The 18,209-nt window shown below is 33.3% G+C and overlaps 2 protein-coding genes across 2 annotated transcripts; one reads left to right on the top strand and one right to left on the bottom strand.

The window, feature by feature from the left end:
• Positions 1 to 238: 238 nt before the first annotated feature.
• LOC136801154 (uncharacterized) lies at positions 239 to 11,101 on the top strand. Its single transcript, XM_067057781.1, has 2 exons — positions 239 to 1,369; positions 9,115 to 11,101. Exons 1-2 carry the CDS (start codon positions 404 to 406, stop codon positions 10,429 to 10,431), a joined length of 2,283 nt encoding a protein of 760 aa, XP_066913882.1. The 5' UTR covers positions 239 to 403; the 3' UTR covers positions 10,432 to 11,101.
• A 5,067-nt stretch (positions 11,102 to 16,168) lies between these two features.
• LOC136801101 (microfibril-associated glycoprotein 4-like) lies at positions 16,169 to 17,128 on the bottom strand. The gene has a single exon (XM_067057724.1). The coding sequence runs from the start codon at positions 17,126 to 17,128 to the stop codon at positions 16,169 to 16,171; it is 960 nt and encodes a 319-aa protein (XP_066913825.1).
• Positions 17,129 to 18,209: the final 1,081 nt, after the last annotated feature.

Below are 18,209 nucleotides of genomic sequence, written 5' to 3'. Positions count from 1 at the left end.
CCTTTTTTCAGCTTCTTTATAGTTGAAAGGTAAAGACGAAAACGAAGGAGAAAATAAAATTATGTGAGAAAAGTTGGGTGGGTGGATAAACGGCGATAGCTGGCGGGATGATAGTTTTCGCGCCAAAACCACTTAATTTAGTTCCGGTTAAGTTTGCTACAGATGCCGGTATTCCGGAACTTATTTGGCGTTTTTTATAGCGGAATGCAAGTTTCGATTCACTCTGGTTTTGCCGTCGGCAAGAAAAACACACAAGGACAGAAAGAAGGATTCAGGTTTCAATATTTTTACACTTGTTTTTTTAAGAAATGTCTTTTCTATGAAATTGTAAACTTCTTGTTTTCCATTATTTGTTGAAACTTGAGAAGGAGGAGATGAGAAAGAAAGTGAAACTAAAAGTATTATGCTAACATTTGCTTTCTTTTTTTGCATACATTTTCTTGTCATCATTATGGGTTGCAGTCATGGCAAAGAAGAACTTGATTTAGAGGCTGGTGTTAGTCCAAGCCCCAAAGACAGTGTTATAACTACCAATTACAGTAATACCCAGATCAAAAACCCTCTAAAGGAGCCAGATAAAGTGGATAACTTCTCAAATAATAAACTTGATAAAGAAAATTATGAACCTTTGAGCAACGTTGTGCAAACAACACTAAATCACCCAAAGTACAAAACAAAAATAGATTCTCGAGTCACAGCAAAATACGAAATTAAAGCCTTGGTTGGTAAAGGCTCTTTTAGTGATGTTTTGAGAGTAGATTGTAAGGTGACGTGTCAACCGTTTGCAGTTAAAATATTGAAAGTAAGAAACGAACAAGAAGAAGAATTATTGAACGCAGAACTTTCTGTGTTACAAACATTCGCCCATCGTTATATCATACATTTAGAAGAGGTTATTATATCAAAAGACTGTACATATTTGATCATGGAGCTGGCTACCGGTGGAGAGCTTTATGATAGAATTAAAAGTAGAGGACATTTAGATGAAGCTTACAGTTGTAACGTAACACAAATGATTTTAGAGGGACTTTCATATTTACACAGTCATGGAGTGACGCATAGAGATCTTAAACCTGAAAATTTGCTTTTTTATCATCCTGGAAAGGATTCGAAAATTGTAATAACTGACTTTGGATTTTCTAAGATAAAGACACAATCTTTGGACTTCAAGATGACAACTTGGTGCGGGACTCCGGAATATATTGCACCTGAATTGTTGCAAAAAGTACCTTATAGCAGTAAAGTAGACCTTTGGGCGGTTGGTGTCATTGTTTACGTTATGTTGAGTGGCCACCTCCCTTTTAGTGCTGATACAACACCCAAACTTCTCAAGCATATTGTGGACTGCAATTTCAATTTTTCAAGAGAGGTAAGAATCTTTTTTAAATTTATTATGTTTGTTTTGAGGCTGTATACAAGTTTAGTGAAACTGGAAGGAAACAATTTTTAGACTTACAGTAGCAAACCATATTCTTTCAAAGAAAAGGCTTTCAAAGGTTAATATGAATATGGAAGAATTTATGTATATTTTAAAAGTGAAAACTAAACCTAATGTGAGGCATCTGGCACAATTTAAAAAGGTTTGTCAAAAGTCAAAATTGGTCAAAAATTTGAAAAAGGTTGCTTAAATAGATATTAAAATCCCTGCTAAAAAGTGCTATATTGCAAGTTAAAAATCTTACTTTTTATGAATAAAAAGATCTCCTATTGCAATGTACATACCGTAACTTGGTCTAATGTCAACATCCCTCCTCTAAATTCAACACCCTTTTCTAGAGCTGAAAAATTAAAAAAAGGTTGAAGTTATTTTATTTGCTTATTGGTAAGAGAGGATAAATCTTTTTTCAATCACCAATTCCAACGCTCATATTATTCCTATCTCTAAACTAAAGAAGGGTGTCGAAATTAGAAGACGTATGTCGAGATTAGACCAACTTACATGAAAATGCTTTGGAAAAATTTTAATCCATTTTGGTCTTGGATTCCTCCATATCCATCTTTATAGAACTGAGATCCCTACCAAAATAATTTCAAGGGAAAACCCCATTTTTGGACCTATAAATAAGATAAGAGGTCCTATAAATTAACCCATGTTCGTCTGTCACCAGATTTTCTCGCATTTATTTTTTTGTAAATGATGCAAAATGGTGATATACCGGAAATGTGATGGGGTCTGATTTGTGAGAACCTTTTTTTTGGACTAATTTGGCATGGGACAAAAACAGCAAGATAGGGTTTTTTGGACTATGTTCGAATTTGCAAATGCAAGGTATCAAATTTTCTAATTTCCAAATGTGTTCTGACAGTGTCAACTTTAGTTGTTCTACCTTAAGGAAACTAATTTTGCAGAAACTAAATTTTCCTTTTTTCTTGGATTTTCAGCAAAAGCGCTAAAATTAGAACCCCCAAATTACAAAGGCCATTTTTTTGTCAAAAATTTATGTCCAAATTGGGGGAAAAATGCAATTTTAAATTAATTCCTACAAAAAATTAGTTCCTCACTAAAACCACTGAAATTCGCCCTGTCAGATTTACATTTTTAATTTTTTTGTCTACTTCAAGTTAGTTTTGCCACTTTTCAGGGTGAAATTTATGGGATTAAAATTTTCCATTATTCGTTCTACATTTTTCTCCAGTTACCTCCAGTTACATGTCCCTGTCAGCCGTCAAGGTCAGTGCCCCCTCCTGGGAGATTTATTTCCTGTTAGGTTGCTTTCAGAAATAAGCAATGGATTTAAAAGAAATAATTTGAGGCACTTTACATCAGCTTACCTTGCACTTAGGTTCAAATCAGATGTCAGCTGCTTCTTTAAAAATTGTGCACAAAGGTGTAAAAGCATGAGACTTTGCACTGTAGTTTAGGCGTCAAATATAGATTTAAATCTCAGACCCAAAAAATTGGCACCTGTTTGTGTATTTTACAGAATAGAATAGGTGTCCAGGCTGAAGAATTTTTTTCTCTGAAGTATGTCATGTTACATACCATTAGAAAGCATTTTTCATGCTCTTTCAGAAAAAACATTATAACCTATATATATCTGAAAATGAAGCCAATAAAAGTTATTGCGAAAGGTTGTTAGAAAAATGATGTAATTGCTGACGTCGGTAAAAATTCAAGGACCACCCAAAGAATTTTTTATCAAATTAAATAGAGGACCTTTCAATGTCCAAATGGATAGCTTTGGTTGAGAGTTAGACTTACTTGACATAGAATATCACATTTTTATGACCAGTCAAAAGCCTTAGGGTAAATGGGTTGCATCAGCATGCCCATGATAAGCACTTCTAAGGCAAAATTTCCCACTCTAACCATACTCAAAAAGTTATTGTAAATTAAGTTTGAACGTGTATGGGTGGTCCTCAAATTTTTGCTGATGTCTGTAATTACGTCATTTTTCAAACAACCTACTTCAATCACTTTTATTGGCTTCATTTTCAGATATAGGTTGTAATGTTGAAAAGTGCTTTCCAATGGTATGTAACATGATATACTTTGGAGAAAAAAATTTCATTTTAGCCTGGAAACCTGTTCTGGTCTGTAAAATACACAAACATATGCCAATTTTTGGGTCTGAGATTTAAATCCATTTCAAATTAACCTGTGTCCGTCTGTCCGTCTGTCGTCTGTCCGTCCAACTTTACCAACTTTTCTCGGGATTGAATCATAGGAATCTTTTGATTTTTGGTACAAAGGTGCAAAATGGTGGTGGGCAAAATGTGACGGAGCCCGATTTTCTAAAAAATTTTGTTTGGCCAAATTTCTGATTTTATGCATGAAAGTAGGGTACCATCATAGGTAAAAGATGGCTCAAGCAGATTTTTGAAAAAAAAATTTGTTGTCTCAAAAAACGCATGTTTATCTATAAGAATCACTTGTAATAAGCATACATCAATGTTCTTAGTCAAATTACTCAATTTTTTTATGAGGAAGATGTTTTTTTTTTTGCTCATGAGGGGTTACTTTTGAAGAAAATGTGTGTTTAGACAGGAAATTTGGGTTGCTTGGTGTGTTCTTATAGAAAAACTGGCCAAATTCGATATTTTTTTATAAGCACATTATCAATTACTTAGGTATTAGCTTTTCTCGAGATTGGCTCTTTCATTCTTTATGATTTTTTGCACAAACATGCATAACTATAAACCCTCGAATGTAACGGAGCCCTATTTTTGAAAAAAAATGTTTTTGGGCAAACTGGGCCAGAAAAACTGCTAAAAAAAGGGTTTTTTCATTTTTTTTTTCTGATTTTTTGCATTAAAGTAGGTAAAAGATGGCTCAAGCAGATTTTTGTAAAAAAAGAATTTTTCAGCTCAAAAAACGGATCTTTATCTATAAGAATCACTTTTAATAAGCATACATCAATGTTCTTACCCAAATTACTCAATTTTTTGATGAGATAGATGTTTGTTTTTGCTCACAAAGTTTTAAATATGAAAGAATATTTCAAGACCATGAAATTCTGGTTTCTAAACGTTTTTTTTTTATAAGAAACAAACGACTAATTTTAATAGATCGTCACTATTTGTGTTCTGGATGATTGTTTAATGGTCACGTCACGTAGATATCAATTGTAAATGTGTTAAATGCATAACCAGGTAGGTCCATAAAAGTATCACTTGTTGACCTTGAATTACAATTTTGCAAAGTTTCATGCTTTTACACCTTCCCTAAAATTCCATTTACTATACTATTCATGAGTATCATAATTCTTACTACAAACCACCTACTTTATTCCTATTTTTAAAGATCAAATTTTGTATCACTACGGATTTACTTAAAATAGAGGTGGACTGACTACCCAGCACAACCCTACCTTTTTAACTGTGGCTTTTGTGGCTTTGTTTAGTTCAATTAGTGCAACCTTAGTTAAATCTTTGGCACTGCTAAATCAGCTTTCTCTTTATTTTTCCTTCAAGCGAAACTCTTTACTATAGGTTTTGTTGATTTTAAAAATATAATTATTTAGCTGAAATTTTGCGTACCATGTTTTATATATTTTGATATATTTTGATTTGATTTTTTTTGGCTTCATCGCCTAGAATCAGTTTTACCAGGAGGGGAGACGGGGGTTCACAGGCAGGGTACTAACACATAGGGTACTAACTTGATTTTTTACTAAAATTTTGTTTAGTACCACCCACCCATATTTAGTACCGGGTACTATTTCATTTTTGCTGTAAAAAAATAAGGACACCACCCCTAAGATCTTAAATTTTACAGATTAGACCAAGAGAGGGGTACTATTGTTAGTTTTTCTGACTGAAAATTGACAGATAATTCAAGCAAACTATCAATGATGGAGTCAGAAGCTTTTGTCCTTTGATTTTCATCACACACTTCTTGACCATTTTGGAAGTCTTGTCTTCAAAAAATCAAAAAATTCCTCAAAAGAGTAAAAAAAATTGTCGATTAAAAAAATTCCAAATCAATAAAATTAATATTTGAAAATATTACAACAAACTACTTTTTTTATTGAAAAACAGCAAAATTATGTGAAAAAGTACCCAAATAGTATCCTGTACTTGCTTGAAGAGTGAAAAATACACACCCCCACCCCCAAAGTAGTACCGGGTACTAACTTTTTTGAAATACAAAAATAGACACCACCACCTGGCTATGGGTCAGTACCCTGTGTCTGTGTCTCTCCCCCCTACTTGCTACTTGCTACAACTGCATACTAATTATGAAATAATGCTCTCTTTACACGTTTATAAAAAACATTCATGAGGCTGAAAATGGTCCAAAAAATTAGGCATTGTTAAGGAACTGCTCAAGGCGAGAATAAGAAAATAAAGTAAACCTGAACTTGCATTCAACGTTTATAAAATATTGATGAAACAACGTTCAACAAACGTCTTTTTCTGTATTGTTATAGCCGATTGTATAAAAAAAGCATCAAATCAGTCCAACGTAAAAAGTAGTCAAAAGTAGCTAAGTGAATAAGGAACTCGATAAGAAGGAACTTTGAGGCTGAAGCCCTCTGGAAAAAATACGGAATACTTGGCTCGAAGCCAAAGTTTAAGGTTTCCCCACCTAAAAAACGTGTTTTGGCACGCCAGTATGTTTAGTAAACCACATTTGCAGAAGAGCCTTGTTTTGTTACAATTTGCTGTTAATTACTTTGCCAATTAGTATTTTCGTAAGAAAACCACACATGATTGATAAATTATCCAATAATTGTCATGAGTCATCTTTCTTCCAATGATATTCAGAGAATAATTTGGAGAACACTAACTTTTCAGATTTTTGAGTTTAAAAAGCATAATATTGGTAAGGAAATTTGATAATCAAGCGAATCCATTTCATTTGAAATCATGAAATTTCATCAAAAGCTGCGAAGTTTTGCCCTATTTCACATTCGAGAATATCATTTTCAATAAAATAAAATTCTCTGTACTATGTTTCTGAAATCACCCAGACCTTTAAAAAGGTGTTCTTTAAGTTTTCTTTTTTCAGTATTTTTGTTGTAATTGCATGCTTTAGAGTATGATAAGCCTCATACACGTTTTTTTTATAAGAACAAACTTTAAAAGAACATATGGCTTCGATAGCCAAAATACTGTAAAGAACAAGTTAAGAACATTTTAAGGCTTTGCAGACTCTAGAACACCGGATTTCTTAGGAAAATGGATAAAAATACTCTAAAAATAGCGAAAATAAGAACATGTTAAGAACATTTTTAGGCTTAAAACTAAAAAAGTTAAGAAAATCTAAGGCTTCAAAAATTTTGGACGTTCTTATAAAAAAAGTGTAATTTTCATCAAGTTTTTGTCTTATTTTACTTTGTTTTTGAAACTTCTTGTTGAAAAGGGTATTGTTTATAGTTATCTTGAGATTTGTTTCACACGAGTTGTTTTTCTATGTATTCATTCAAGATGAATAGTTTGTGGTTTGACAATGAATTGTGGTTTTAAAGAATATTATTTCTTACTAAAAATACATTCGATTGTTAAAATATTCATTCTCAATGATAAAATAAGGCTTGTTTTTCATAACAGCATAATTTGCTGACGCTTAAAAATTGATAATTCTCGTTTTAACGAGTGTCTTCCGAGTTTTAAACAAGTACAAGAGGCTAAATAGCACACCGTCCCGAATCTAAAAATAGACATTGATTTTTCTATTTGACTGAAATTCAATCCCGTCACCCTTTGCGTTTATTACGCTTGAACGCAAATTACACTCGATTACAAAGAAAAAGTAACAACTTTCACGAGTTTTGAATTAAGACGAAAAGGATTGTGGGATTGAATTTCGGTCAAATGAGAGAAGTAATAATCATGACGTTTGTATAACAAAGCGCTATTACATTTATGAAGCAATCCTCAAATATTTAGCTTCTTCTTACGACAAAAGTCAAGGGTTACTTGGAAGGCTTCCACCCCTCTTTTTACACGCTTTTTTTCATAAATTGGAGTTTTTCCCATTCATTATGAATATTCTTAACTCTTTGGGAGAAATCATCCTAAAATATTCTTTAAGGTATTCTAGATTCCAAACCCAGCCTAAATCTAGCGTGTAATACATGCCTCCAGCTAAAATTCTGTATTTTTGTGAAAGATTTTAGCATTGTTTAGGAATAATTGGCAATTTACAGGTTAATTGTTCCAAAATTGGCAAGAAGACCTTGTTATGGATACTATATCTTTTACTGGAATTCCGTTTTTGCTAGTATTATCTGATTCAGTATTTTCGCATCGTCACTACATATTTTGCCATGCATGTTTTTTATAAGAACGTCAAAATTTTTTGAAGCCTTTTGAGCTTAACCCTAAAAAAATGTTCATAAAATGTTCTTATGTGCACCATTTTGCGAGTATTCTTTTGTAATTTTCTAAGAAATTTGGTGTTTTAGAGTCTGGAAAGCCTTAAAATGTTCTTAACTTGAACTTGACTTGCTGTTCTTCGGTAATTTGTTCTTATAAAACAAAATTGTATTATGCCTTAATGAATTTGAAGTTTAGAATATTATAAAAATAAGGAAGGACACAATCTCCATCATTAAAAGTCTTTAGATCTTATATTTTTAAGCTACTAACTTTTTCACAAACTAATGCTAAAATAGGGGTAATAATCTCTCGCAGGCTTCATCAGATTAAAGGTAATTGATTTCGGCTTATCGAGCTTAATAATCCATTGACGACAGACAGCTCGGTATCATTTATATCTATTTATGGGAAAGGGTGTGTTTGAAAAGAAATTATATTGAGCCTCTTTTATCGTAAACATTAGATAATCAGATATTTAAAGTAAAAGTGTGTATACTGATGTCTAATGTATTTATTAAATTAAGCTTTGAAGTGATTCGTATTTTTTTTATATAGACAAACGTGACTCCTCCTAAAAAGGAAACTATTGATTCTGTGGGCATCTTTGAGATCAGTTTTAAAGTTTTTATATCCTTTAAAGCAAGTTCATTGCTTAAAGAATTTTGTTTATGATAAAGAAGGGGAACCTTTTATGCTGACCAAGCAGAATTTCTCAAAATTAGAAATTATATGCAATGTCCTTACTTTTTTACTTCACTGTTCTCAAAAATATCAAACAATAAAGTTCTGCTAACGTTGATTCAAGTTGATATTTTTTACCATAGCTCAGTTAAAAACCCTTGCTCTGGAAGCCTTTAGTTTCTTTCTATTGTTAACATCTTTCTTTAAAGATGTATTTTGTTCGATTTTTGATCATGTAATTTAAATAGACCAATCCCAAGAAAAGTTTTGGTAACGTGATCAAAAACTGAGCAAGTCGATTTGTTAACCATTGTTCTTTTACAAAGAAAAGGCAAAATAAAAAGTTATAAACAATTGGCTTTCAAACCCGAGTTTTTTATACGGACTAAGATTTTACTTATCTACCTGCCAACAACAATAAAAGATCAGCTCAATAGATAAATTATCATCAGTGTTCATTACTTCATTATACTAATAACCACTAATTGCCAATTTTCTTGCATAGTTAGCCAAGATCTCCTGTCACGCGCCTCTAATAGAGAACATGTTTTAGCAGCCGTTGTTTTTTAGAATAGAGGCGTATTTTGAATCTCACATTGTCATAAATTTAAGAAGACTTGGCACTAGTCCTCGTATAATATTTCTTTTCATTTGCCTTGTTTTTAGATTTGGAATACCATATCGAGTGATGCCAAAGACTTTATATCTCAACTGTTAGTTGCTGATCCTTTGAAGCGCTTAGATGCTGTCACAGCGTCTACTAACAAATGGGTTAGATCACAACCGCCTCTCCACAAGCGTAATGCTGAATCCAAACAAACACAAAAACGACAAAACACTCGTCTACGGCTCCACTCTAATATAAATTCGGTTAGTCGACTGAAAACTAAACACGGTTTGGAATCTTTCGAAGATGAAAGTTCGATGATGAGTGATGGTTCTTGGACTAATTATATGAAAAATAAAGCGTCGCCTTTATATAAACGTCAACGATCGTCTAACGGTAATATTGTTTTACCGATCACTGGTTTCCAGGGTAACGCTATTACTAAGGATGCCATTTTGGATGATAATGGTAGCACTATGTCACCTAGTAACATTGATTCCGTCCTAGCAACGGAGGATTCGAATTCTCAAGTTAGTAGTCAGTTTGGTACCATGCAATTGTATTATTATAAAAACATGATGGCTGCCCAAACTCCGGATGAGAAGCAAAGAACAAGACAAGAATATTTAGATTATATGTCAGCAAATGAGCTTAAGCTCCCTATACAATTGCCTGTTGTAATGGGTCCGGGAGGCGCTAAAGAGCCGATGATGGCTCAGAACGGTTTGATTTTACCAAAAGTTGGATCACTCAAGGAACGTAAGATTTCAGTCCATGACCAGTTTGAGAACATTGACGAGGAATCAGAGGATGGGCTGGAGTCTAAAGGAATGGGGCTAACTAAATTAGACCGGATGTACGGGAATTCCGGCTACACAAGTTCGGTAGCATCCGGTGGTAGTTTGAAATCAACGCAAGTGCCAGTTGAGATTTCAAACGCCAGTTATATCGAGAAAGTAGGTGTTTGGCTGAATGATAGCAAAGACGGTTCTTCGCAACAACATGGGCACAAATATAAACCCTTAACTACGGACAGTATTTTATCCGGACGGACAATATCTCAAAAAAGTGGTTTTACCAATGTGACAGGTAGTGAACATTCACAGGCAAGTAGTTTTAATCGTGTCGTGCTACCTAGGACATCATCTAAGAATAAGAAATATTCATTACAGAGTGCAGACGGTACCAATTCTTTTCATTCGCACTCTTTTTATTCGAATGCTACGTCAACGACTGATCTATTACCGCCCGCTCCGCCCTCGATAGCTTCTTCTTCGAACGGTACTATACCACGTTTTATGAACGATCCGATGATCAATATACGCCCGGGCGGTGGATCCTTCAACTCCGCGGCTTCTTATCAGCCTTTACTTTGAAAACTTTGATTTGGTCGTACATGGAAACGAATTCGGGCGTACCTGGTAACGAATTCGGGCGTACCTGGTAACGAATTTGGGTGTACCTTGGCGTTCAAGGTTCTATATATGAATTATGAATTTGTATGAATTGGTGGAATTGATTACTGTTTGAAAACAAAACAGCATAGACTTTATGCATCTTGATTGATGAGTATTCATAAACGTTTTTATACCTCCTTTATCTGAGATACAAGGGGGTATTTGATTGGTCGATTGAACCATTTTCATTTTCTGTAAATACTACATATTTGTATAGAATAATTCATTTTTATATCTAATTTTTTATTATCTTTTAATGAATTCCTTCCACAATCCTTTATTTAGCATTTTTTAAGGACCTTTGTTTTGCCATTCATGTTTGAGCAAGTTCTACCATTTTTTCAAGTCTAAGCTTATATTCCAAAAAATTCAGCAAGGTCCCATACATACTTTCGTGACTATAAAATTTCGCAGAACGATTTACTGGTCTTTTTCATGGTGAGGTTCTCGGGACCTTATATTTTTATATAATTTTGTTTCAAAAAAAACGTGTGCCGTGGAAAAACCCTCAGATAGTTTCAAAGCCTATTTTGCTTTCGATTATACAGCGTATTTAGAAAAAGGTCGAATAAAAAACATTTTTATCGTTCAAAAAAGGACGTATCTTTGGACCTATTAATATGGACCTTTTTTTTTATTTTCCCGGACGCAAATACTTTGGCACATACACTACAACAATACATAAGTCAAGGATATGTTTTATTAAGAATTTGAAGTTATACCTTCTTTTTTATAAAAAGAATTATGTACGAAATTTTTATTCTAAATATCGTGTGTATCTTATTAGTATGAATTAATTTGGTTAATGTGTGGAAAATTGAAGTTCGATTTTGAACATTCGCTGAGGCCAGTTGCAATACTGCCCTAATAAAGTTTAAAAATGGGACTAAATTTTGCATTTTAGGCGAAAATAAAAAAAAAGTAGTGTTTCCGGAAACCGGCCGGGTGAAAAAGAAAAATTTTCTGACCCGGCCGTAGACTATGGGTTCATCTATATGGTTCATCATAAAGAAAATTAAGTTGACCGTTCAAGCTATCAAACGTCTTTTGGTTAGATATTCACGCTTGTAAATCAAGTTTTGTTCGTGTTAGTAGTTGTGATACATTAGTATTCAGGGCGGCTTACTTCATACTGTTTGTACATAGAAGTTATCTGTTAAGTTCTATTTCAATGATAAAAAGTTATCAAAAATAGCAAAAAAAAATTTTTTCCGGCCGGCCGCATAAGAGCTTTTTTCCTTCACCCGCATTCCGGAAACACTACACTTTTTTATGTTCGCCTTAGGATAAAATGCTCATTCAACTTTTTCGATTTTTTAGTAGGAAGATTATATACTTACTGTATATGTTGAAATAATAAAAAAAGACTACAGTACCGAATTCTACTTCGAGAATTTCAGTTCAACCCTTGGTTGTGTTTTGTATAATAAAGTAAATTCTTTAAAAAGCTTGCATGTTATAACATGTTTTTTCTTATAATTTAGATTAAAAAATTTAGATAAATTATTGAGCAACAAAATCTTCTCTACCAGATTTCAAGACTACAAGCTCAAATAACTGTAAGTATTTTTTTTTCATAGCTACCGCTCTATTTTCAGATGGCTGTATATTTATTTCAAAATTTAATTTTTTCTCCAATTTACCTTGACAATTTAAAGTTCTGGGATACACATTGTTTATAAGTAGCCAGGTTGAAAAGGCCTGCTCATGGCCTCAAACACGAGCTTGTTCTCTTTCCTCTGTACCTTGATTGTATTTGCCATTTAACATGGCAAACGAAAACCCTTGACCCAATAAGCATAAATGGTACTTTTTGAAGAATAGTGTTTTTTGCTGAGGCTGAACCCTGGTATTAAAATCAAGGACAATCCTTGGTTATCCTTTGGACAAATCAAGAACAAAACAAAGTACACCTTGGGAGCCGAAGTCCCTGGATTTTAGGGATAAATAGGAATGTACTGGAATCGTACTTGATTAAGAAAACTCTATCCAAAGTTGTCTTTGATTGTACTTAGCTTTGATTTAGCTCAAGATTGGGCTGCTCCAGATTGTCCATAGTTTATACCTGTTTTCTCATTACTCTTAAAAATTTAGGGACAGCCAAGTACACCCTGGTTGTCCATAGTGTACTTAGTTTTGTCCTTGATTTGAATACCAGGAAAGTATTCTTAGAAATTCTTAACATATACATCTTTTTCATAAAAACATTCAATTTTTCCATTTATTAGCCTAAGACGAATCTGTCATCACAATTTCTTATGTTTTTTTTTATAAATTAGCGAAAATATTTTACGTATAGAAAATGCAACTACTCATATCCTGTTAAAAATTATGCTTCTTCAATTCGCAAAATCTCACCCTTAAAGTGTTCTTAGGATATTCTTAGCATTTAGTAGATTTTCGCCCTGATATTCTTATAAGCCACTATTCTTATATCCGAAAAACCTAATTAACCAAAAACATTCAAATCAAAAAAGAAATCATATCACCAACTGCAACTCAACGCGACAAGGACATAAGTGGCAAATCATCATAAAAAGAAAAGCGTGTAAAATCAGGGATGGTCAAAGCAAATTTTTAAGAAAAAGAACTACTTCAGACGTACAAACTTTCGCGATAGAAAAAGGATAGAAAAATGCCAAAAACTTGATATTTATTACGATTTTGAGATTTCCAATTTTTTTGAGAATTTTTCGCGTGCATAAACTTTCGCGAATTGCCTTGTTAAGAATTTTCAAAGACATTTTCTTTCGCGAAAAAGGCTAAAATTGGCGAATATCGCAAAGTTTCTGCTCGCGAAAGTTTGTACGCTTAAAGTAGAATGTTAAGCAACCTTAGGCCTGACCCGAACAATGTAGTTGGTTACAAAAAATGTGTACGGTATGAACACTTGGCCAGCCAACTCTCTTGACTGGGGTTGAGATTAAAAGGTCAAACCACAACATGTTAAAAAAAAGATTTTAGCCTATAGCATGAAAATTTTCTATAAAACTATCCCTCATCTAAATCCTAATCATTTCGCCCCTTGAAATATATCTTGAAAAAATCTCTTACTGGGCCAAAAAACTACGAAAAATATAAGTTTTCGCATTTTTTGACGTTTCGATGACTTCTTTTCATCATGATCACAATACTACAGGGTGTCCTTAATTAAAGTATCGAGTCGAAACACAACTATGAGTAGAAAGTTTTATGTGCGTGTTCACAAAATTGTATTTTAAGCTCTCCCTCTTTTTTCTTTGTCATTACGATTAATTTATACGTTGTAACTACCTTTTGTAATAAGCCTGTGTGATGGAGAACGTTCTTATATTTTAGCGATAACACACACAAACTTTTCTGCTCAATCGCATGTTCAAACTCGATACTTTAATTAGGGACACCCTGTATATGAAAAAAAGTAATGAATTCTCGGGCTTTCTTTGTTCTTTGCACCAGGCGATTTCAATCCGACCATATCAAATGCTATCGACGAATTGGAATTGCATCGCTGAACGCAATCAAATCTCAATCGAACGGTGAAATTCTAGGTAAAATTCGATTTATTTGATTAATTTAATTATTGATTCATTTCGATTGTTTGTCTGGTTTCTAGATTTGATATTTGCTGATACAAATCTAGAAATTGAGCGGCCACTCTATGTAGTGTGTAAAGGAATGGAATATCTCTGAAAAAAAACACCCTAAAGGTAGGCGGTACACGATTTTTTTATAAGAATAGTGTACTTTGGATAAGGGTCTAGTATTTTTAAGAAATGGCCAAAATTGATGGTGAAATATTCTTAACGTATTCTTACTTTTATAAAACTTGACTTTTATACAAACACGAGAAATGATCAATTTGAGAGTTTGAGACTTTTAAGTACACATTGAGAGCTAAAAATATATTTCTACGTCAAAGTTTCAAATTTTAAGTCTAACCAAAAACTCTGTTTTTTCTGTTATCCAGATACAAATGACAACATTCTTATCAAATTCTGTGATAAACTCACCCTAGAGGGTATTTTTAGGGTACCTTAAAGGAAGAAATTTTGGCGGGAATTTAATTTGGCGGATGGCCAAAAAAGTTTTTTAGAGGGAATTTAATTTGGCGGATGGACGAAAAAACTAAATTTGGCGGGAATTCAATTTGGCGTTTGGTGAAAAATTTATCCTTAAAATGGCGTAAAAACAGCAAAAAAAATGCAAAACCACCTTAAAAGAGATCATATTTTCAAAAAGTTTAATTTGGCGGGAATTTAATTTGGTGGACGGCGGAAAAAAGAAATTTTGGCGGGAACTTAATTTGGCGGATTCTGGCCAAATCCGCCAAATCCGCCAAATTTTCTTTCCGCCAAAATTTCTTCCTTTAAGGTATTCTCACCATTTGGCCGATTTTTACCCTGATATTCTTATACAAGATACTCATATCAAAAAAGCGTGTAGTGGAATAAGTAATAGTTATCGCACGGTACCGAGTGCAATATGGCATATATTTTTCGAGCTCAGATTTTTCTCTCGTTTACCAGACCCCTTTTTTGAACGCGGTCTTGTATTTGTACGGTACAATATGAAATACAGCATTTGTTTATGCATTTTTAGCCAATCAGATTGCTCATATTTTTCATGTTGATGATATAAAGGACGTTTAATTAGGAAAAACGTAAAAGTAGTAAAATCATTGCGCGAACCACGTGTCATTAAAGAGAACAATTAAAATCACGTGTCCAAAACAAACTTGTAAAACAATTGAAACAATCAAAATCAGCCATATTTGTTTTTATTTTTTATTTTGACATGTGACATTTGTTTTGATTTTGTATCCCGCTGCATACAGTTTGTTTACAAATTTCGTCAGTACTTTTATGTCCCTTTAATTTGGACCAACGTAAATAAAAAGGACGACAAGGTAGTCACTACTGTTTTTTTTTGATTATAATTTTATACTTTCAATACTTTGAATAAATAATACATTAAAGCCATAATGGCAGTATAAAAAGTGAGGTCTGAATCACTATGAAAATATGCTGAGCTTGCAAAACCATTGTAGTTTAAAAAAAGTAAAAACGAAATTTTTAGAACGAATCATCAAAACAAAATAGTTGATTGTTCTATTGGACAAGACAATGTTTTTTTCTAAAATTGCATTTTGCATATCTTTTGCAAGACCAGTAAACAGCTTCATATTCATGATATTCATGCCGTAATATTTTCTACGGAAATACCCCGGTTTTAGCCAGTAGTGGCAAATTTAAACTAGATAAAAGTGGCAAAAACCGGGGTCTTTCCGTAGAAAACATTACGTCATGAATATCATGAATATGTATAAATCGGCTTTAGCATTACGTAATGATGTAGTACCAAAATACTGAACGGTGCAGTTTAAATGTATGTCTTTATGTATGGCAATCCAGTATGTGTAATGTTTGCAGCGAGTTTTAAAATAAGGAAGGTATACCCAAAAACTGGTCTCTTACAATCTATGTTTCAATTCTAGCCATAATTCCTACAATTATTTGAATTCATTGTTTTATGTTTGTAATGCAGTTAGCAGTTACCCTGATGGTACTGAATGCTCTATATCCCAAAAAATTCAATCTAACGGTCCATCTTTCGAGGAAACAACAAAAGTCAGAATATCCAAGGTTAGAAATTCAATCATAAAATTTCAACGTTTTTAATTCTCTCTTATAAGAAGAAGTGTTTTCTTTAGCGATCTGTAATCTTGACTATCTTGAAACTTGTACCAATGTAGTCCATTGCCGTAACCACTAACTCCAGTCGGAAAATATTGCCCATTCATAAAGTCGTGGTGACAATTACTGAACCACCATCCACCAGGATATTGGTTGGCGCAATTTCCACCAGTCATCGCGTCGTTATCTTGATCAATGGAGCTGAACTTCTGCCCTTTATCACGTTTAAATAAATCGAATTCACTGTATCGCGGTAATACTTTCTCATAGTTAAATACGTATTTTGAAGCCGGTGTACCGATGGTGAAACTAGCGAATCGTTTGACTTGAGTTTTGCCGGAGAAGGCTTCGACGATGACAAAAAGATCATGCGATTTTGATGTGGTCAAAAGGTGTAAATTTTTAAGGCCTAACCAATATTCTCCACCGTTAGATACTCCAAAGCCATTCTCATACTTGCTGAAAAATTTATCGTGAAATGGAACGGATCCATTGAAACGCCTTTGAAACGCCATCCACCCTCCGCCCTCAGCCTCCATGAAGCAATACACGTTTTGCTTTCCGTTAGGCAACTTAACTTCATACACGCCATTCTTTTTGTACCCATATCGATACCAATCTTTACACGTTTTCGCTTCAATGACGGTCGAATACAATTGAGCACCAATTTTCTTGACCAATGAAAATGCAGCATTTTGGCGGTAATAATGATATGTGAAGTCAAAGAATCGACATTCGAATCCCTGTGTTGCAACTGTCGTTGATGTGGTTGATGTCACTTCATAAGCGACGCATAATCGGTTATATTTACACAAGCCAAGGCATTGTCGATCGCTTTTTAACGTCACCTCGTAATAAGATTCATTTGAAAAGGTGTTCCCAGTTTCAACCAAATTGAAGATTTGACCTAAACATCTGACTGGATGGCGACTTATATACATCATTACAATCACGATTAGATAATGAAACATTTTGGAGAGGTTTCTCACTTCGAATGGATTTCTTGTACTGAAATTATGGAGAATGTCAACTAAATTTTATGATGACAATGATGATACAGTAGACGATGCTATCGTCCGTATAATATATTATTATGATATAACATAGTTTGTATATTATAAAACGTAATATGTTTCGCGGCGGATAGAGTCTGTGTTTACGACAACAGCTACTCCCGTCTTCACGTTTGTTCCTTTTAGATGAAACTCGTCTTATGATACAGTAGAGTGTCCTTGATTTGAAACATATTTTTCTTTTCTTAAAATGGTTGCCATCCCCTGACAAGCTTTCTTTTGAACTGGCAGAGAAAAATTTAAGATTGTTTTGTTTTGTCAGAAAACAAAATTTTCACCTTGACCACTTTTGAATGTGTTTCTATTTTTGTTATTAATCATTGTATTTTTCATTCACTTTGAGAAATTTGAATGATTCTGGGGTTTGAATGCTAAATTGTACCACTGTTTTCGCGATTCAATAAATTCCTTTTATAAATATTTAAATTTTATGCGGTTACCCTAAGGGAATAAATAATATTGAATGAAAATTTTTTTAACGTTTTGTTTGTATATCGTTGGAAATTTTTTAGTTCGCTATGTTTCTTGAGAAGGAAAAAATCAGTAAACACAATCAGTTGAAACGCTATTTCGCATTAATTAATTTCCGCAAAATCCCTAAAGTTGGCCTATTCGCATTAATTTATTCTGCAAAACATAAAATATTTTAGGGGTCGCTCGCATTGATTTATTTTGCATTATTAACATCTCGTATTAATTTATTCCCTTAAAGTATTTGATATAGGGTTGAGCCATAGTATCGTATCATAAAAAACTAAATTTTATTCTCATAGACTATGATCATGTAAAATCTTTCTGCCTTAGTAATAACGATTTTCTTTATAATTTTCAGGTATTTTCTCTTCTTTTGCTTGCAATTCTGAGGAATTTAATTTTAAACCATCTTTAAGTGCATAAATTTGAAAATTCCGTTTCGAGTGATAAAACTAGCCGGTCTGTAAAATATAAC

Source organism: Clytia hemisphaerica, unplaced genomic scaffold (assembly GCF_902728285.1).
Source record: "Clytia hemisphaerica strain Z4C2 unplaced genomic scaffold, Clytia hemisphaerica genome assembly, whole genome shotgun sequence".
NCBI classification, from domain to species: Eukaryota; Metazoa; Cnidaria; class Hydrozoa; order Leptothecata; family Clytiidae; genus Clytia; species Clytia hemisphaerica.
The sequence above is the reverse complement of the archived record's forward strand: the minus strand, read 5'-3'. Positions and strand labels throughout refer to the sequence as shown.